Source organism: Aethina tumida, chromosome 7, assembly GCF_024364675.1.
Source record: "Aethina tumida isolate Nest 87 chromosome 7, icAetTumi1.1, whole genome shotgun sequence".
NCBI classification, from domain to species: Eukaryota; Metazoa; Arthropoda; class Insecta; order Coleoptera; family Nitidulidae; genus Aethina; species Aethina tumida.
The window spans coordinates 8,969,071-8,990,079 of NC_065441.1; the positions used below are offsets into that span (position 1 = coordinate 8,969,071).

Below are 21,009 nucleotides of genomic sequence, written 5' to 3' on the forward strand. Positions count from 1 at the left end.
TTCTATATGTTTATTGTAAACTGGTGCTATTAAATTGAGATAAAAATAGAATATTAAAATTATAATTTATTCAATTTATAAAATGATTAAACACAATACAATTAACAAAACTTTAAATTAGAAAAATCCTGCCATAAACTAGTTCTCCTGCACGAAAAAAACAATTGAAAACTTGCACATGGCAATATTACTCAACCTTGCCCTCTTTGTTGAGTCTTGCATAATATGTCAATAAAGCAAGATGTAATAACTGAGAAATTTTAACCCCATTTTAATATTTAAAAACTTCATGATAATATGTAATTTTAAGTGCTACTGCCTCATTAACTAAAATTCCAGACCGTGGCAGGCTTCCGACAAACACACATTAAAGTTTCTATTGGAGGCCCGCACTGCGATGTGGTATTACAGTCCTATTGTGTCCCCGCATCACCGCCCAAATTCAGTTGTCGCTTCTTTAAAACGCAGCAGCTGGACGACAAACGTATTCGATTCGTACTTTTCGACTCGCTTCTCCTTCACATACGTGCCATCGATATATAAGTTGGAAACCCGATTTTGCAACTGTATTGAGAAAATTTATTCGCAACTCAATTACAATGTGTCGTCGTCTTCTCATGTAAATTGGCCATTAGAAACTGATGGGGATAATATTTCAATTTGCAGGAGTCGGCCTTCTGCGGAATGTTAAACGGTCCGAAATATTTGTGCGAGATCAGCACGTTTACGTTCTTCATTGTACCGTTGATAATAATATGTGTCCTATACGTAAGAATGGGATTAAAGATACACAGAACTGCGAGGAAAACCTTAGGAAAAGAACTGAAAGGATCGGTACATAGGACGAACAGAAGGCTACAAGTGAACAAGAACGTCATAAGGATGTTAAGTAAGTTTCTCGATAGTTGCATTTCTTTCTTTTGAAAACATTTTCGATTAATTTAGGTAAATAAATTTATAACTTAATGAGGATGTTGGATTTTGTAACAACTTTTTTTGTTTTATTCGAGATGGGATATTTCTTTTGTATCAAAAGAATAACATTAATATCATATTTATTCTTATAAATTATATTAGAAATATCTGTGAATTATCATTCAGAAATAGTTTTTATAGTTTTACTTTTTTTTTAACAAAGCTAACATTAACACACATAGAATAAATAAATGTTACAAATCAGAAATAATATTGATAATGACACTCAATTATCAAAGAGCTAAGTTAAAAATAACACGAACATCCACCTACATCAATTATAAAAAATATCCAAAAAAAACATTATCCTTGTTTCTCTTTACATACCATTTTTAAATGAATTCACTGACACGATCTAAATCCCGTTTTAAATCTCTGAACTTTAACACATCACATGCTTTGACATATCTTCAAATTATCTTTTGAACTTATTTATTATTCGAGTGAAAATAAATTAGTCCATATATAAATTTAAATGTATATTGAAATTTAATTAGAGATGTAAAATTAGACGTTATTATAACTTTATTTTCATTTTATCAACAATAGACAAACTACATAGTATAAAAATCTTTAATAATTTAAATACTGCATAACTAATTAGTTTTCCTTGTGTAAAAGCATATTAAATACCTTGAAAAACTTAAAACCTATATAAATTAACAAAACATGGTTTTAAAAAGTAGTGTTGTTAGTGGATATAATTAAATTGTATAAATTGGACAATTTAGTATTATTTATCTTTAATATTGAAAATTGACAAAATTTAAAAAGATTATTTGAGTAAAAATAAATTGGTTAATATTGAAATTTAATTATAATAGAAAATATACAACTGAAACGTTGAAATTTAAATTTTCTAAAACTAATTAGTTTTCTTTGTGTAAAAGCATATTAAATTGTACTCTTCATAATCAAATTAAAATTGAATAATTAATTGAAACTACATAATTTTCTACATAAATTAACAAAACAATTTGCTAATTTAATATTCAATACATTGTATAAAACTTTAATTAAATACAATTTTAAAAAAATATAATTTATAAGAAACTCCAACTTCCAATTTCTCCAAAAAAATGATACATTTATGAACATTTTATCCGTAATATTTTCATAAAAAAGAGATATCCAATCCGATCAACAGAATTGGTTAATTAAAGTATGGGGAGTTCAAGCAAAATTAAATGATTGGCTTGCAACTTGTTGCCATGTTCAGTTTTTCAGTCGCAACTACAAAAGGCAATTGAATTCTCCATTAAACTTCCCTTTGAAGTTTCAACTTTATTTTCATTTGCTGATGATGCTGTCTAAAGTTGTACAGCTCGTAACTCAATTGTGCAACTATTAAATGGTCGCTGACTTGTTGAAAATAAATTATAACAAATTAATTTTGCTCTTTGTTAATTATGTTAATGTTAAAATATATAATTTCGAACTGTGTTAATCAAAACGTGATTTGAAAATGAATTCAAACTTTATTTATTCATTTTCAATCTTTTGAATTATATTTCACTCTTGTTTTTTGTAGGTAAAAAATCATTTTTCATTTGTTCCACATTGTTCACTTCCATATTGTCATGCATAAATTATTTCACGATTCTCGGATGTATCAGATATGAAATTTGTAGTTTTCTTTTTAGTAATCCATACACATTTATAGATGTGATACAAAAGGAATACAAAAATACGATAAATATTTATATATTATTTATAAACATGAAACAAATAAAAACAAAGTGGCGTTTTTTCTTCTTCGAACACACATTTTTTAATGTCTAAACAGAGATAAAGTTAATAACCACATAAATATAGACCAATTAATATTATTAAAATTACCATCATTAAAAATGAATCGTGTATCTACTAAATATGAATTTTCCACAATAGGAAATTCAATTTAACTAGGTTTATTGAATTTGAATGTCAATTACAATTTATTTATGTGTAATACATATCACAATTTACAAAACACAATACATACAATTTATACAACATTTGTTATAGTTAAACGTTGTGGGTAAAAATAATTACTAGTTTATTTCGTAAAATTATAAAGTTCCTTTTATGAGTTTAGTTGGATTTAATTAGTCTTGACTTGTAAGTAATATTTTTAAAATATATATGTGTGTTCCTTATTCTTAACATTCTTCATATTTTTTTTTTAAATTTATAGATATTTTTTATTCTTCATTCTCATTGTTAATATTATTTTACTGATTGATTAATACATTTTTTTTAATTTTATGCAATTTCCTAATGGTTCGGATATTTTAAATTATTTAAAACGTTATATTATTTAAATACTGTATGATCTTTAGATACTTAAATACTGACAATGTTGGCCATCATCTTTTATGCTTTCATTTTTCATTTCGTCTTAAGCATTGCACGTACTTTACAGTGTAAGGAATCGTTACCCCTATTTATTGTCGCATGAAGCAACCAAAACATTAATATGTTGTATTGCAGATACATCCTTCTATGGAGTTCTGATAAAATGTTGGATCAATGTCTATTATGCAACACTGCAAATTATGACAGTCGACAAATCAACTGGGTTAAACTAGTAAAAATTTCAGAACTTCAAAGTCCGAAACTCCCCATTAACAAAGCAACAATAAAATCAAATTCATTTCAAACTTAAAATAAATCAATATCTTGATGATTTATAGATATTTTTGTGTTTCAGCCTACGTCGTAATCGGTTTTTTCTTCTCCTGGGCGCCGTTCCATGCCCAAAGATTGGTCTACATCTACATGCAAGACCATCCATATTATGAAGAAATAAACACTTGGATATTCATCATAACGGGCATCTTTTACTATTTTTCTTCAACTCTGAATCCCATACTTTACAATTTAATGTCGGTAAAAATGAGGAACGCTTTTAAGGAGGTCATTCTCCGGAAGAAGCCACAAAGGACGTTCATTACAACGTCACAAACGACGACTGTGGTGAGAGACACCAGATCCAACCGACAGAGTCAGAAAACTGATGATACTGAACAGTTGGTAAAGAAAGAAATGGTTAATACTCCACCATCAAGAAATAAAAAAAAAATTATTTACAAGAGGAATAAGAACATCAAGAATGGTGATACTCGCATCAGTTTAGAAACATCAATATAAATTTTATAAATGTTAATTAATATGATAATTAAGTTGATGTGAAATATATATTTAGAATTATTCATATTCAAAGCAAGTAATCAACATACTTCTTGTCTATATTATAATGAATAAGATATACTTATATAAACATTTTATGTAATATGTTATAAGAAATAACATATTATTTCCTCCATTTCCTCCTCAACATACTCTTTTCAAAACTACCATTATTTTTGAATACTCAGTATGGGATAAATTGAATTTAACATTCCTACAAAGTAAATTTAGAGATTAAAGTCACAAAAAATACATAATTAATTATATAAATAAATCTCAAAATTCTGTAAATATATAAAATATAAGGCTGAATTTTAAATTGTTTGTAAATACTTCAATAAGTAAATTAAAATAAATTATAAGAATATGTATCACTCCATGTTAAATGTTAAGTGTTATCTGTGATATATGTATTAGGTTTAAACAATATGTTTAAGTAAATGTACGTTCTAACTGTGTTTATTTTATAAACCTATAATTTTATATTAATATTTTTATCATGCGGCGTACTGATATAATTTTAAGAAAATATATTAAAAAAATCTTTTTTTATTACAGTTTTTATAGTGATCGGGTTTATCACCTCTTGGGCGCCGTTTCATCTACAACGACTGTGTTACTATATGACTGGTATGCCCTACTATTTTGAAATAAATACGTGGATGTTTATCATCACGGGATTTTTCTATTACTTCTCTACGATTTTAAATCCAATACTCTACACCATGAAGGAAATATTGTTGCATAAGAAGAATGTTACAGAATTAAAGAGTAAAGTAATTTATAAACCAAAACCTAGAAATGGCGATTCCCAAATCTTTATTGAAATAGTAGAAAGATAAATTGGGTTATTATATGTATTTCATCTTTTTGAAAAGATGCAAAATGTATTAAAAATCTAAATGTAAAATAAATGTTAACAATGTAGTTTGTTAGGGAATAACTGTGATCATGTTGTGTCGTGCAAAATAAAATCATTTTTTTAAATATGAATTTTTCCGTTATATCCTTCCAAAAATCTCTAGATCGTGGTAACAACCAGCTTGCTACATCCTTATAAAAACATTTTATTAAAACTATATTACATAAATAAAATCACTTAAAACATTCTAATCTTGTCTCTTAAAATTAGGAACTGGTGCATTAACTGATCCCCAAAAGAGTAATTGTTTTGTTTCCTCGTGTCTGATGAAAAAGAAAAACGGCACATCTACCCGGAACGCCACTCTGTTACCGCTCCTAGTTAAGCTTATTCCAGTTGCGGCTGCAGCTTCAGTGCCAGTCTCAGTGATGTCCATGTAAACTTTATGAATTACTTTATCTGCATAAAGTCCTGGATTTTTATAACGATTATCAGTTGATTCTGTGTTAATTAATTCTCTTAAGGAATCTAAAGTCTCAACTTTTTGTTGTATCCGTCTGTTGATTTTCTTCCATGGTCTGTTTAGTGGCTCAGTGATATCGGTTTTGTCCTGGCACACGTTTACTGGACTATTAGGATCAATTGCTTGGGTGCAATTCTTTGGTTGTCCAATCCTGCTGAAAATTAGTACGTCGTTATCACCGGAGTATCTTTGATCAACTGCAAGTGGATTTTTAACATTTTCTATTGGCACATTTAGTTTTTGGTTTGCCAAAGCTGGCAAAACATCTTCGGACGTCCCTGGTGATAACAAAGCCAAGTTTGATTCAGAAGCATTAAACAATGATTTCACTCCTAATGCGTACAAAGGTTTAGTCAAATCTAAAGTACTTTCGATCTTCATCTTTGGAAATAACGTAACCATATCTCTAAGCTCAGTACTGTCAGCTAACCGGTTCAAATCAGCTGCTGTCATTTTCAATTCTAGTTCCCTCAAAATTTGCATATTGGAGTCGACAGGTTTTACCACATACATAACAGTCTTGTTGCCTTTATAAGGTAATCCCATTACTTCACAATTTAAAATTTCGTCATTAAAATAAGGGAAGAAACCACCGTTCGCCATTAGTTCTACATCAATAGTGGCTTTAGAATTCTGGCCATTAGTATAGAAAGGATGTCTGAAATAAATAAATCACGTCTCAAGATTTTCATAATTAAATATATAAAAAAAAACTCACTTGTGGGTTGTTCCAGGGAAAAACGGCCTCTCCCAAGCAGCTTTAAAATACATGGCACTTACGATAACGACTTTAGTCGACGACGACAAAGTGTTTTGCACTATATCCGTAATTTTTCCGTGCGTTCTGTCAGACACCCACGCATTTATTTGCTTCTCCGCAATCCCAATGTTCCTCTCAAAGTCCACATTCAGCACTTCGCATTCGTACAAATCCTCAGCGGTTTGTTTGTACAGGGAACGGATGGGGAAATTGTCCTGGACAAAAATGGATGAGGCGAACAACACCTCAGATCCCATATCGAATCCGGACGTCCTCTCCACCTTCCGGATCATTCGACCGAATTGTGTGTGCACCACCAGGGATTTGGACTTCAGATCTTCCATTCCGGTTGCTAGGCCCATCAAAGATATGATCTCGTCGTAAGTTTTGCCGTTGGATCCCAACAACACCAACGCCAGCGCAGCTGAAATCAACGTCTGTGTTTTAAAGGTAAAAGAAGTTAGGAAATTTTAAGGATTCCGTGGTAGTAACGTTTGGATATTAACATTAGCATTCATGTAACATCGGCCCCGTAATACATATTTATTCTAAACAAATGTTGATGCACTTTGCATAAAAAATTAAATTTAAAATAAAAATAAAATAGAGATGACAAAAAGTATATAAGGAACAGATGTAAAGTATATTTTATTACTAAGTAATACGCAAACACTTTCAATGCATCATTATTTTAAAAACTGTTACCAAACGTTTAATATCTGCAGCTCAACCTTGAATTATTGCCTGATGCATTAATATGAATATTCTAGTTGTATAAATATTTATAAGTACTAGTTTCCAATTTTATTTAGTTGTATATTTGTCTTAAGTAGTAAACAAAGTCGAATGATAAAAAGGTGAAGGATCAGTAGATATAAGACATACCCTATATAAAGTTATCAAATATTTGTAATAAAAAAAGTTAGAAATAAACGGCTCTGAAAGGTCTTAATAAATCAATACTATAAAGATCTTACCTGATATACTGACAGGGGCAAACACAATATTATCATAATTCGACCGAGAAGTTTCCAAAATGACCCTGTTGATCGCCAAAGTGGTTTTAGCAATTCCCTCCGAAATAATCCTGTCGATGACAGTTTCATATTCGGGACTACCTTTAATGGCAGTAAGGTCTGGAACAATCGGTTGCGATGAATTTAACAAGGGTGCCTTAGGCATATTGTCCGGAAAATAGAACTGATTGCATTTTGCTAATGATAATGTCACAAGACAAATAAACAATCGTAACTTGAAATCCATCTGTAACAAAATGCTACATTAGTTTTTTTTAACATAGTACAAACTAAATTATATAAAACTAACACTGTTATTTAACTTCCGATTATTATCTAAAGTAAAAAGTTTATTCAATGTAATCATGTTGTAGTTCGACAGGAAGCAGGAAAATAACCAGGAAACTGAACATTTCAAACTGATAGACTTATGTTGTAATTGTTTTTGTAAATTCAAAATATGTCGCAACAATTAAATCAAAACACAAATCAAAAATTTACCAAGGTAACAAGGCTAACTTGTACACATGCATGTTTACAAGTTTTATATAAAATGTTATGCACAAATTCTGTTTGTTAATGTTGCTCGGGTCTAGTTGTATTTTAGTTATTTAAGAGGATCTTTTTCTATAATCTGAGAACTGTTTTTACAATAAAAATAAAACAAGAATCATAATATTATTTATTACAATATTAGTAATAACATTTTGCTACAAAATATTTGAAAACATCAACAACAAATTTAATTATACTTTGCAACCAAACAAACTTTATTATTGTTTTATTTTAAAAATCTTTAGTTAAGATTAAATTAATATTTAAATAAAATTTTCCATTAATTATATTTTGAAACAATGAAATTAAAAGATTATATATTTATAGAATGGAAAATACATCTTAGTCGTCTATACCAATTAATTACCAAAATACATTGAAAAAGTTTGATTTTAAATTAATAAAATAATCAGAAATATTTAAATGCAATGATCAGTCCAATATTTTTTTGGAAAAATAGTATTTAAATAAAATTGAAAATAATACGCTGCAAAATATTTGCACACAAATATCTTATAATTAGGTTTCCATCTATAAAAATAGATATATAATTTCTGACATGCAAATTAAATTAATTAATTCACAAATTTTAACCGTTAGGTCATCTTTTAGATTCTTCACTTTCTAAAATACATACATACCATAGCGGTGACAATTATCCAAAAATATTCAAAGAAATCAAGTCATTTAACACAAAACCCGCGAAAAATATTAAAACTATTCCGACAACATAATCGAACCACTACAACTAGTCTACACCATTTGAACGAACAGAACCATGTGCAACCCGACGACCTTCTCTGAATCCCCACTTTTGTTTTAATTTAAATAAAACATGATTACTCCTAATTCCACATTACGATTTATCGATTACATTTTACTCCGGAATAATTTTTTTGTTCTCGCAGACGCAATCGGGAACTTCAGAGTCATCCGCAGAATTAGGGTCAATGTCACTAAGTAAAACTAACCCGTGTCAAATTATATTTGCGTGTTAATTATCTGTTTAAATTGACTGATTCAATTGTACACAAAACAACATATCAATTAAAAAAGTACCGACACAATTAGTTGAATCACCTCGACAAAATTGCATTGATAAGAGACACAAAGAAATTTGCGTCGTTTATTCATTCAACAATGAATTAAAGAACAAAGACATTAAGATATTTTTATTTTTGGTGGTACGGGTGAAAGTTTTGTGCGTTACTTTATTTGTAAAATGATTTTTTTCTAATTTTTTTTTGGAACAAAGAGGGATATTTTAAAAACCCCCCTCCGGGTACCGATCCGAAGATCATGTCCAAATATGTCAGACTCATGAAAATTCATGTAGGAATGACAAGACATATATGCGAGGCTGCAAGGCAGGCAAAGATACCAGCCCCGCTATCAACTGGTTCGGAAAGAACAAAACCAATCGAGGAAGATCGGAGATCTTCCTGGGAAAAGATTGGACTGCAGTTGGATCTGTTAGCTTTCCACTGCCACTGGCTTGTGGAGTGGTACTGAGCCTCAGGACCACGACAAGATGAATTAATAAAATGTAATTTGTTGTGTGAATTAATATTTATTTTTCTCAAACAATAGTAGGCCAGTTAAAAAATGTGATGAATATCTAACATTTAGCCACAAAATATCCTTTTAATATCATAAGTTTAAGCTATTATTTGAGCGAACGTCATCATATTAGCATCATGAAATAATTTAACAAAACCTGTTCTTTATAATCACATTAAAGTACTCAAAAACATTAAAATGTAGAAACTGAGATCATAAACTTGACCTAATACTAACATGACGATTTTAGTCGCCTTCAACATTAAATTTGTTGAAATATTATGTGTAGGTTTAAGGTTTTTGCCAGGGATCCAGACAACCGCACTGACAATTACATCAAGAAAATCGCTAAGAATTCGAAGGTTGTGCATATTATTATTGTAATAACCAAAACGTGATACACATGCACAAATCATGTATAAGGATATTCAATAAAAAAATAAAAGCTTTGATTGGAAATTTATATAATTAAATATTATAAAACTATGCAAATACAACAACAAATTGATTAACGTTATTTCCAAAAAACAACCAATTTAGAATGCCACAGGACTTTCCGGTTTAAATTGTTTATTTCAATAAGCACTAAAAATAAATAGTAAAAAAGTACCGAATCTCCCAAGAGTCTATTTAGGAAATTCCATTAGAATTGTCCAGTTACATGCTCTTTTTAATGGAAATGAATAATCAGAGGAACGAACATTGTCATAGCTGGAATTCCCTGAATTGCGACGCACACGTAAAATGAATTTTAACTAAGTGTAAACAAATATAGTATGCAACTCAATGAAAGCTGACGCAAAACATTGCTGATGATTAACAAAGAACTTTTCCAAATGATTTATTTGTGTCCTTTTACAAATAATATCAATATTTAACATGATGGACGAAATGCAGTTTTTTGATTATATTAACATTAACAAGTGGGTAGAAATAAGATCGGACGGCACATTCTTAAGAAATTTATTAATGAAAAGTACAATACAAAGCATACTGAGAGTCCTAAAATTAGTGTGGTGGTGGTACAGGCATAACCTGCCCCAACAATGGAGGTGGGGGCGGAATGGGATTGAACATCGGCGGCCTCGGTGGCGGAGGTACCGGCAACATCGGTGGCGGCGGCACTCCCGATATAATATGGCCCGGCCTTGCCACAATCGTCGTCGGTTTCTTCGACTCGTTCTTGAACGCAAATTGCAGGAAGAACTGTTTCGTGTCGCGGTTCCAGTGCGTCCAGAATTTGTTGTCGGTCTTCTCTACCTCGCGGCTCGGCACTTTGAAACCGATCGTTTCGTACGGTTCTGCGGCGAACAACAGGTACTGCCATTTGCGATCTGGTGGTTCGATTTTCTGTTCATATGCTGACATGAATCGGTGTCTTGGAATAACAGTGTCTCCAATTTCTGAAACAAATCACACAATTTATTAAATATATTTAAATATGAATCAAGGAATGTAAATAATAAAATACTATTCTTCGAAGTACTCAATTTAGGCTGGATATTCAAACTGCTAAAATTGACAATACCTGGATAATCAATTTGAAATAGTAAGCTCTGTTGCCCAGTCTCAGTGTCCCTCTGTTTAGTGACCCTGTAGCCAGGTCGTCCAATCTTGACGAACTTCTTGGGCTCAACTCTGGGCTTCTCAGGCTGTATAAGGGTGGGTGCATCCTTAGCCTCTTTGGCGGCCCTCCTGGCCAAATTGGCCTGATGCTTTTTGCCTTGAGTATGGGCCAAATAACTACCCTCGTTGTTGTGCAAAGTCAGACATAGTTTACACTCGTACGATCCTAGATGGTTTTTCATAAAGTACGGGTCCTTTTGTAAGTCGATGGTTTCCAAGGCCAATTGCCTGAGACGTTCGCGGCGGTCCCTGTTCGTTTCCGACCATGATGCCACCCCGCCACCGCCGGTTTTACCGCCGGGACGATTTTGGAAGTCCATGTTTTACTAACGTAACACAAACAAAATTCACAACCTAAATACCAAACATAACCTAAAAATTCTCTCAAAGATAGCCAACATAAAATATATATATATACAATTATTTATTTCCATTAAATATTTTTTAATTGTAATACATATAATAATATTTTTTTATTTTGAAAATGTGAAAGCAAGATCACAAAATTACAATATATTATCAATTTACATTAAAATTTTCTTAAACCAACAAAACTAGTATTATATGTTGGCAACACTTATCATAAGTTTTTTATGTATCATAACCATAGAAACCTATCATAACCTAGAATTTTTATCAACAAAAGCAATTATAAATTTAATTAGTTACTTATTTTAATAATTGAATTAACAAAATTAAATAAATAACGAACAATTTAAATTTTACATAATGTCATTTAGTGCTTTAGAAGAGGAGAATGAAGACGAAATAAAATATATCGATTCAGTTATAATTAATAAATTATTAAATTTAAATACTTGTAAAAAATGTATTCGTTTTTATTTACGCCAATTTCGTGATCCAAATTTTGTAGAAGATTATGTAAGTTTACGTGCATTACATTACATAACTTTAATTAATTCAATTTTAGATTGATGGTTTGCATGAAAAAATTAACAAAAAAGCGAAATATTGCCCATGCAGATGTTGTTTAGATATTTTTCATACAATTAAGGAATCTATTCCTACAATTGTAGAGGACCTGAAACAACGAAAGTTGAATAAAGTTATCTTAACATGTCACTTTCCTAAGTCTCTGTTATTAAGGATGAAATGTTTTCATATAATGTTGCCAGAAAAATACCCAGGATACTATGAAGGTATATATTTTCCCACAACAAACATATACATATGAAATATTGTATTCATTTTCAGAAATAGAATTTCCTGGTGTATCCCAATATTTGATGGATGAAATAAAGAATGAGTTGAAAAAATATGATATAAATCCTACTAGAAATACCCACGTTACACTGAAAATTGTTTTTCAATATGCTGATGACACGCAGGTGGTAGTAAAGCATAATACAATACAACATAAACAAAATTATTTTCGAGTTTAATTTTAACTGAATCAATAAATTGATATGAATGAATTTTAGGAGGTATTGAAGATGCCACAACTCAGTGAAAAACATATAAGTGCAATGCATGTTAGAGAATTTAGACAATACTTACCAAAAATTGACAATTACACCATGAAAAAGCACTTTGGTGTGCCTCCAGATACTCCAGAAAAATCAGTTTATTTAGAAGAATATTTACTACTATATGCACCCATATACATTTGCGGTCGTTATAATAGGTATACAAAGAAAATATTTCAGGACCACCATCCAAATAGTATTGAGCAAATAGTAATTAAGGCAATAAGTACTGTAATGCGGTAAGTTATGTGGTTACATTAAACCTATTTGTAAATTAAGTGGTGTTTCAGAACGCCTAAGGAAAATATAAAGGTATCGTTCTGCGGTAAAGACGGTGCATTCGATAGAATTTTAGAGAATGGTAAACCATTCTTTGTGGCTATTACAAATCACAATATTCCTTTAAGAGGTTTGACCCACACACAGCTGGATCAAATTGAACATTTGTGTAATCTGGTTGAGGACTGTCGCATATTTAGGGTAGTAATTTTTAAGCACACCAGTATATATATTTTTACAAACACTAAAACTTTTAGTTATCAAACACGGTTTTCAAGAGCGTCCAACTTCTTTCAGAATTTGAGAAAATGGGTTGCAGAAAGTACGATTTGATAGTGTGGACAGATGCACCAAATGTTGCCCAATGCATTGCATGTTTGAACAGAGAAGGTGAGAAAGTGCCAATGTTAATAACTCAGAAAACCCCGATCAGTGCTTTAAAATACCGTCCTCTTCTAACGAGAACACGTTACGTACGTTTACTAAAAGCGGAACCCATTGAAGGTATTTTTATTTTTCAATTTCAATATCCTTGATTTGGGTATATACACTTAAGTTTTTCAGGAGAAAATTGCAAGTTTAAAATGTTGCTGAAAGTGGACGCAGGTACTTACGTAGATGAATTGTTTCATGGAGACCTTGGTCGAACGACTCCAAGCATTAGTACTATAATTGGAGGTTTTAATGTGGTAATAACGCATAGGGATTTGCTTGATCTGGAAGGGGAAATCCCGTCTTATGATGATGAACCATTAGAAAACGAAGCACAATCTTCCTACACGGAAGATTGATTTAGAATTCTATTTAATAAGAAAATGTTAATTTTATAAAAAATTCATTTTTTGTGTATATGATATAATGTTTATTTTATATTTGATTAATTATTAAGTTTCCATTTTAAATGGGTTAATATCATTAATATTTTTCTCAGAGTGTACATAAAAACTTATTTATTATTTACATTAAAATTATCATTTTATGGTAATAAAAAGTTACAGAAAATTGTTATTGTGTTCTTATTCTCGTTTTAATAAGAATTTTGTATAATGATGAATAACTCACTTAATTTGCATTTTATTTATTAATCCTGCAGTAATACAAAGATGAACATTTAGATATATATTTATTATGAATTATATTACTATACAATAAAACTTTGGTAATAGCAACAATATTTAATAAAATCATGAAAATATTACATATTTTAACATGAATGAATATTTTAGATTAAACTATATACAGATAGAGAACAAGAAGACATTCTGAACATTTCCCGGGCCATTTTATCACTATTACTAAATCTAAAACGCAAATCAATTATTTATACAGTTTCATCTACAATATACAATGATTGTACATATTTAAATATTGCTTAGGTATGCTTTAAGGTAGTTAAATTCGATAAATTTTACACACACAAATCAAATAATATCGAGTTTTACGACTACACATTAAATACTGCGATTGGTTCAGTTGGCACTATATAAAAAATAAACATTCGATAAAATATATTCCAAAAATTAAAGTTGTGCTTTAGAAAATCTGTGGCTTTTAGACGAGTTTATATCCATATGCACAAAGAGATATCCTTGCAGTAATTTCCCAATTATTGTACAGATTTTCGGGTTTAAGAAAAATATCGATGCCGTCTTCATTGAGATTGTCGTTACTCTCTAATCTAAAAAGGGACGGATTTTCAATTTACTACCACATCAACGAACAAAAAAGCCCTCTACTCGCTACGGAAGATGTTCAAAATGACCCCTTACAAATAACAATTCCTTACAAAAAGTCGTTTTTAAATAAATATAAAAAATCGGAGACACGATAAGTATGCAGATACTCAAGATATCAACGATTATGCGTTGGCAATAAAAACGAGATGCCGCCTATCAATTTACGAGCAACATCCAATCTTTAAACGAGTTCAGTGATGTTTATTTATCGATAACATTGAACGGCATTCTCTCCTAATTGTTTTGAAAAAAAGTTTAATTATTTTTTATATAAATACTTGGTTTAATAACGTTGTCTCAGTCGATAATTCTCATGTGAGTTGTGCAACGAAACTAGATAATGAATCGAAATGATTGCGAAACTTATGATTAGGAGGAAATCATTGGTTAGTCCAGTCCGAAGAGTCAATAAATTGTTCACGGAACAATCTAAAAGTTATCATGACAACTGCATTTTCTAAGCAACTACTAATAATTTTCTGAATGCTAGACTTCTAATCTTCGAGGTGATCTTATCACATGGACCCGTTAGAAGAGTGATTCTATCGTCCATTTCAGTGTTTGAAACTTTTAGAAATTCCGGGAAACCATATTAGGAAAGTTATCCAGTCATCATCGTTCCCAAAGTGTGTCACCGTTACCTTGTAACAACCACTATTTTTGTGAACTATGGACCATTATTAGTGTAATATAAGGCTTACAGGAAAATACCTCGTATAACAAAAATTAAATACTGCAGTCACACCACCTTTGATAAGGGATAAATACTCATTACATATGACGAACTAGCTGTGTTTATTTCATTCAGGTTGTAAGACCAAACAGGTCAAAATTTATCAGAAAGCACAGTTTAATAAAGGCACAAGGACGTTCCAAAATATGGTCTAAATGTTAGATTAGCTGCAAAATGAAAACAATTGTGAAATAAAAACAGCGAAATCGTCCTCTATTAACCTAGTAATCTTCACGTTTTTGATTACTTAATCCCTTATTCATACATTCATTATGCATAAACAAGACTTAAACTATTTGGGATTTGATGTTGCGATACAGGAGGGGGTTCACACCAACCAATATATGTTTTGAAATTGTTCAATTATGTCTCTAAGGTACACACAGACAAATGAAAGACATCCCTAACCATAAGATAACGACGAAAGCGTTAGTTTTTTCCATGATTAAGATTCGTCGTTTGAGTTGTGGTCCTCCTGAAATAAAAATAATTGATGTCATTGATATATTATAATTTTTATCTACAGTAAATTAGTGTTTACACGAATATATAAATAAAATAAAAAAAAATAAATATATTATGCAAGTAGTACTTAATGACAAATCAGACTAAATAAATATTTTATATACTAATAATATAATATATATATATATATATATATATATATATATATATATATATATATATATATATATATATAAAATAATATAAATAAACTCAATTAAAACCAAATGGGACGTTCCAGTGCAAAGTAAACGAATGCTTTTAAACTATTCGATTTGGTATGGAATATGAAGTATTAAAAACAAAAAAAGTAAAACTATGTGTATAATATAATACTAACACTCTTTGTATTCTGCACAATTCCATTTACTTTAAAATACAAATGTGTATTTATTCAATATAATTTACACAGTGCTTATTAAAATGAAGTGACAATTTTACAATTTCCATGAATAGAACAATGTATAAAATAACTGGATACTACGGTACATTATTATTTACCTCAGATACTACACTCGATCTATTGCTGATCCCTAAATCACTACCAAATGGAATTGCTTTAGAACTACTTATTGACGATTCTATTTTTTGCTCCTTCGAGGAAAAGATGTCTAATGGTGATTCACTGAAACGTGTAAAACAAATTTTCATCAAAATACAATTTTTGTCCATTACTCGTCCCTGAACCCATTAATTTTTTCATTTTTTTTAATTAAGCAGTGTGAAATTTTTTTCCGGCTTTTAATAAATATTATCGTCATTATTTCTCACCTAATATTCCCAAAATGTTGAGTAGGAACAGGTACGGGATGATCGGCGACGGCTTCGTCTTCCAACAGTGGCACCAGCTCGTCTTCCTCTTCCACATCCATCGGTTGGGGTGGAGGCTCCTTCAGCTTGGGTTTCGGTTTGGGCACTATGTGGTCGTGGCACTCGCAGACACACTCGTCGGGATTCACGTAATTATACAGCACACCCTCCTGGGAGAACTTCTTGCTCAGCTTCTCTTTATCCCTGCCGGGTATTGTCTGTATCCTCTTGGGATGACGCCGCTTCTCCGGAATCTGTTCGAAGTCGATCCATTCGCGTTGCACGCCGCGCGGAGGTAGAGGAGGTGGGGGCTCCTCTGATGCCGTTGGTGTGGTTCTGGTGGCGATGGCTGTCTCGGCGAATTCCTGCCAGTTAATTCTGGTCGGTTTGGCTTTGCCTTTCTCCATCGAGTCGGTTCTAGGTAGTGAGATCTTTATCTTTTCTATCCGATGGGTGATGTTTTCTGCGTTGCCGAAAATTTCCTCACAGTATTCGTCTAAGCACGACGGATTCAACGGCGTTGTGGATCGAGGTCGTTCAATGGGGCAAGTTTTGATGTCAATGGCTGACCTTTGGCTACTCGGCACTATGGGAACACAGGATGAACGTTCAAGTGGCAGAGTTGTAGGAACGTAAGGCAGTTCTTCCTCAAAAGAATCTTGAACCAGACCTTTAATCTCCTGTTCCGATAATTTGAGTTTTAATACTTGAGACCTTCTGTTGTTTTTCAAGCCGTCGGCTTCTGAATCTCGTTCAGAGTCGGAGGAATTGCCGTCCGCGATCGTAACCAATGAACTCAAACTACTTCCTGCTTTAGTAAGACTGAGATTTGAGTCGTCTTTTTTTAAATCAGAGTCTTGTTCATTAATGATCGGTTCTTGTATTGGTTCAGATTCCGGTTCCAGAGTTTTTTCTGGTTGGTTACCATTGTCATCGCACTTTATTGGGCTACTAGCTTCGTGTACTATAATATCTACGCAGGATGTGTGATTTTGTTCGTTTTTGTCTTGTTTTGGTAGTTTCGTAGTAAAAATCTCATTATTCCCTAACTGTGTAGAAAAAACTAGGTTTTCGCTGCTGGTACTGCTCTCTTTGCTAATTTTCTTGTCAATGTGTTTAACCTCCCTAATCTCTTCATCTTTTTGTTTATCCTCGATTATGTCTCCATCCTTAGGGTTGGCTTCTATAACTGTATCTTGTGACTCTTGACTCCAGTCATGTATGATTGTTCTTTCAGTGTAGTATGTAGGTGAATGTAGTGGTATGTGTATTATTCGTCCCGCTAGTGGCGTTGCCGGAAACCTTTTGTGTTCACGATCAGACTGGTCGTTGTCGTTAAACTTGAACTCCACCTTGCCGATTCCATCGATTGGATCTGGATCCGGTTCGGATTTGGTTGGCGTCTCCGAGTTTCTACCGAACTTGAACAGAGACAGCAGCGATTTCTGTTTGGACTTGCAGTCTATACTTTCGGAAGAGGACGGAGCTGCAGACAACGATTGAGTGGTGTCCTTACTGTTGGACCTTGGCCGGTTTTTCAGGTGTTTGCTTACCTCTTTTATTTGATCGCCTGCGTCTCTGATAAATCCAGACAAAGCACTCAAGCGTCGACCTCCAGGAGAATCTGGAGTCGACTCGCGACTTCTGAAAAGTGACGCAAATGAGCTACGACGCGATACAGTTGGCGACGGTGTGACGCTTATAATATTACTTCTAGATAATTTGGGACTTACACTTGGTGAGCTTTTCGAGCTTTGCAGCTGGTCTTGAGTTGACGACGAGTCTCCAGTGATCTCCGAATCGTACTGGACCGTCTTCAAGTCTAATGTGTCCGGCTTATGGATCTCATTTATAGGAGAGCAGACTGGTTCGTCGCCGTATTCGTGATCCGGTTTCAGCTTAATTCTGATTATTTGTGGCTCCTTGGGTTTCAAATCCAATACTGATTGAGGCTGGGGCTTTTTAGTTACTTTTTTCACCTCCACTTTTGCACCTTTTTTTCGTTTATTGGGGGATGGGGACGTAACCCCTGGTAATCTTCTTCTGTCAACAGGACTTGCTGATTTACATTCCCTCAAAGTCTTCTTATTGTATTTAGGATATGAAACTTGGCATCCTGGCACATCTTCCGGTAACTTACCGGTTAAAGGTATGTAAAAATATTCAACTCCGCTGGCAGAAATGTGCCTGCTCATCAACGGCGTGCTTCTGCTTAAACCATTTCGTTGGACAGGATCTATCGTAATCTTTATGTCAACTTGCTGTGACTGTGGCTGTGTTTCCATATCTTTCCTAACAGGTTTAACAGGAGCTTGCTTCGGTGACTTATCAACTGCTATTCCTTCGGCCAAAATTGCCTTCATTGGATCATGTTTTCGGGATAAAATCACTTTCTCCAACGCTTCAGTGTCCACTTTGATTCCACTCAAATTTTCCGGTGGCTTAACCAAATCCGGCGTCTTGTTCCCGCAAAACGACGTCTCCAAAACCATTTTATGCGGCGAAGAACATCTCGAGGCGTACGACAGAGCACTTAAATTTGATATTCTACTGTTGGCCGAACCCTGACTTCCGATACTGGAAACGCGACTTGTTCTACCCGCCACCTCGAGCAGATCCGAGTTCTGAGAGTCTTTCCGGTGGAACTCGTCCTGCAAACTGGGCGACCTCGAATGTCCCTTGCTCTTTTTTTTCTCGTGATACGGCAACTCTTCTGTGGACGATCTCAAGTCTAACGCTCCATCCTCCCTGAACCCCAGTCCCAGTTTGGCGCTGTGCGGATCGTGGCCTTCGAACACTTCCCTATCTGGTGTGCTATCCCTGCTGCCATGGTGCGAGGAGCTGCTCGCCCTCGATATATCGATCCTAGGAGTGTTTGGGGACTTGAGCTGACGTCTCAACGTACCGGGACTCGGTTGCTGCATTTGAGTACCCACCAGACTAATGCCCGGATAGACGAACTGTTTGACAGGACTTTCGACCAGTCTTGGGGAGTGGGGCGTCAAATCTTCGCGAATGCCGGGCAACCTCACCACGGATCCTGCTAGGTTTTGTTCCTCGGGTGTTGTGTCGATCTGTAAATTTGTCCAGTTGATACAACCGATTGAAAGGAAGGAGTGAATTGAAGTGGGTTGTGAACTGATAGAAAATACAAGTAGGTGGTTTAACTGTTTTGGTGTGCTAATAAAAGATACGTACTCTATTCTTGTCATCAGAAAGGTCTTCGAAGGAAGCAATTGGGGCAGGACCCATGCGTTTCTGGCGTTTTTTTATGGCTCCAGTGGATTTGTCTGCAGACGCCATGCTGGATCTGGTACTGGGCAAGCAATAAAAGGTACGTTAAAATTAGAGACAGAGTTACCTACGAAGATTTGTCACATTCAAAGGGAAGTTCATTTTATTATCTACAAATACTTTTACAGACAACTGAACTACAAAATATCATAATGAACTATTGTATCAATATTTCAAAAGATGACACGAATATGATATAAATGCGACGTCTGTTAAATTTAGAAGTAATAAACACACCCGTGGAATTGTAAAAAATCAATACCGAAGTTTAAAGTCCTATTTTAGTATAATGTTAATGGCTTCGCGAGAGATATCTTTTATTTAATCAATATTATTACATATACATGTGTAGTCTTTGTCGCATTATTCCTTTGAATGCACGAAGCATTTTATTGAATGTACTTCAGCATTGCATCGTTCAATTAGAGAATCCGTACGAGATTTAAATTGTAAGAAATGACATTTCACCTTTGATCGAATTTAGTTCGCATCTCGCAATTTCTTCTGAAGTAACTTATTTAACTGTTGACATTTTTCGATACAGCTGCATAAAAGTTTGTTATATGACTTCTGATTGGAGACCGTTTTTGCTCAAACTCAATTATTTGTTTTGCAGGTATAATTTATCTTGCAAAGGTGAAAGATGTTGCAATATGATTCAAAATATAATCTCGTTAATTTTTTATACAGCACTACATTAAAAGTTTTTTATTACGGATACTTTTTAAATTAATGTATGTACATTAAAAAGATTTAAAATATAGGTAATTTATTATGAATACTCTTAGCAATCTAATTAAATCTTCTACCTTAAATACGTCTCATTTATTGACATTGTCTGTTTAATTTATTAATTTGGTGCATTAATAAATATTTGACTTACTACATAATAAAATTATGCAAACTTATGCTTGTCGTATACAGCAAAATCTACAAATATTTAGGCAGAACTTCATAAACTATAAAACGAATAAATTATTTTTATATTAAAAATCAATATTTTAAGAATATATTACACTTTTTACATTTTGACTAACAATAATAATGTATTCTTTAATAATAAATTAAATAATATTGTTTTAATAATTTTTAATATTTTAAAAGTAACTAATAATACT

The 21,009-nt window shown here is 32.7% G+C and overlaps 5 protein-coding genes across 7 annotated transcripts in view; 2 read left to right on the forward strand and 3 right to left on the reverse strand.

Moving 5' to 3' along the window:
- LOC109597676 (neuropeptides capa receptor) overlaps positions 1-4,870 on the forward strand; it is a 46,557-nt gene extending 41,687 nt beyond the window's left edge. The window contains exons 5-6 of the mRNA XM_020013424.2: positions 667-889; positions 3,668-4,870. Of these exons, the coding sequence (XP_019868983.2) occupies positions 667-889; positions 3,668-4,107 (663 nt within the window). The 3' untranslated portion in view covers positions 4,108-4,870. The remainder of the gene's footprint in view (positions 1-666; positions 890-3,667) is intronic.
- Positions 4,871-5,197: 327 nt separating this feature from the next.
- Positions 5,198-8,662, reverse strand: LOC109597709 (serpin B13). Its single transcript, XM_020013456.2, has 4 exons — positions 8,504-8,662; positions 7,269-7,554; positions 6,250-6,715; positions 5,198-6,189 (listed from the first exon to the last, which is right to left on the reverse strand). Exons 1-4 carry the CDS (start codon positions 8,504-8,506, stop codon positions 5,256-5,258), a joined length of 1,689 nt encoding a protein of 562 aa, XP_019869015.2. The 5' UTR covers positions 8,507-8,662; the 3' UTR covers positions 5,198-5,255.
- Positions 6,645-13,880, forward strand: LOC109597711 (tRNA pseudouridine synthase Pus10). 2 transcript variants are annotated; one of them, XM_049970259.1, is made up of 7 exons: positions 6,645-6,741; positions 11,980-12,208; positions 12,264-12,397; positions 12,491-12,774; positions 12,826-13,015; positions 13,072-13,318; positions 13,379-13,880. In XM_049970259.1, exons 2-7 carry the CDS (start codon positions 12,157-12,159, stop codon positions 13,603-13,605), a joined length of 1,134 nt encoding a protein of 377 aa, XP_049826216.1. In that variant the 5' UTR covers positions 6,645-6,741; positions 11,980-12,156; the 3' UTR covers positions 13,606-13,880. The 2 variants fall into 2 exon arrangements, with proteins under 2 accessions (XP_049826216.1, XP_049826215.1); XM_049970258.1 differs by lacking the exon at positions 6,645-6,741 and adding an exon at positions 11,678-11,930.
- LOC109597710 (splicing factor 3A subunit 2) lies at positions 10,372-11,418 on the reverse strand. The gene is made up of 2 exons (XM_020013457.2): positions 10,951-11,418; positions 10,372-10,825 (listed from the first exon to the last, which is right to left on the reverse strand). Exons 1-2 carry the CDS (start codon positions 11,366-11,368, stop codon positions 10,431-10,433), a joined length of 813 nt encoding a protein of 270 aa, XP_019869016.1. The 5' UTR covers positions 11,369-11,418; the 3' UTR covers positions 10,372-10,430.
- Positions 13,881-15,631: 1,751 nt separating the features above from the next.
- On the reverse strand, positions 15,632-19,872 carry LOC109597660 (uncharacterized). Of its 2 annotated transcripts, XM_049969649.1 has the most exons (4): positions 19,796-19,872; positions 16,559-19,671; positions 16,289-16,412; positions 15,684-15,758 (listed from the first exon to the last, which is right to left on the reverse strand). In XM_049969649.1, the coding sequence occupies exons 1-4, from the start codon at positions 19,847-19,849 to the stop codon at positions 15,729-15,731; spliced, it is 3,321 nt and encodes a 1,106-aa protein (XP_049825606.1). In that variant the 5' UTR covers positions 19,850-19,872; the 3' UTR covers positions 15,684-15,728. The 2 variants fall into 2 exon arrangements, with proteins under 2 accessions (XP_049825608.1, XP_049825606.1); XM_049969651.1 differs by lacking the exon at positions 16,289-16,412 and having other exon boundaries at positions 15,632-15,758.
- Between the last annotated feature and the right edge of the window lie 1,137 nt (positions 19,873-21,009).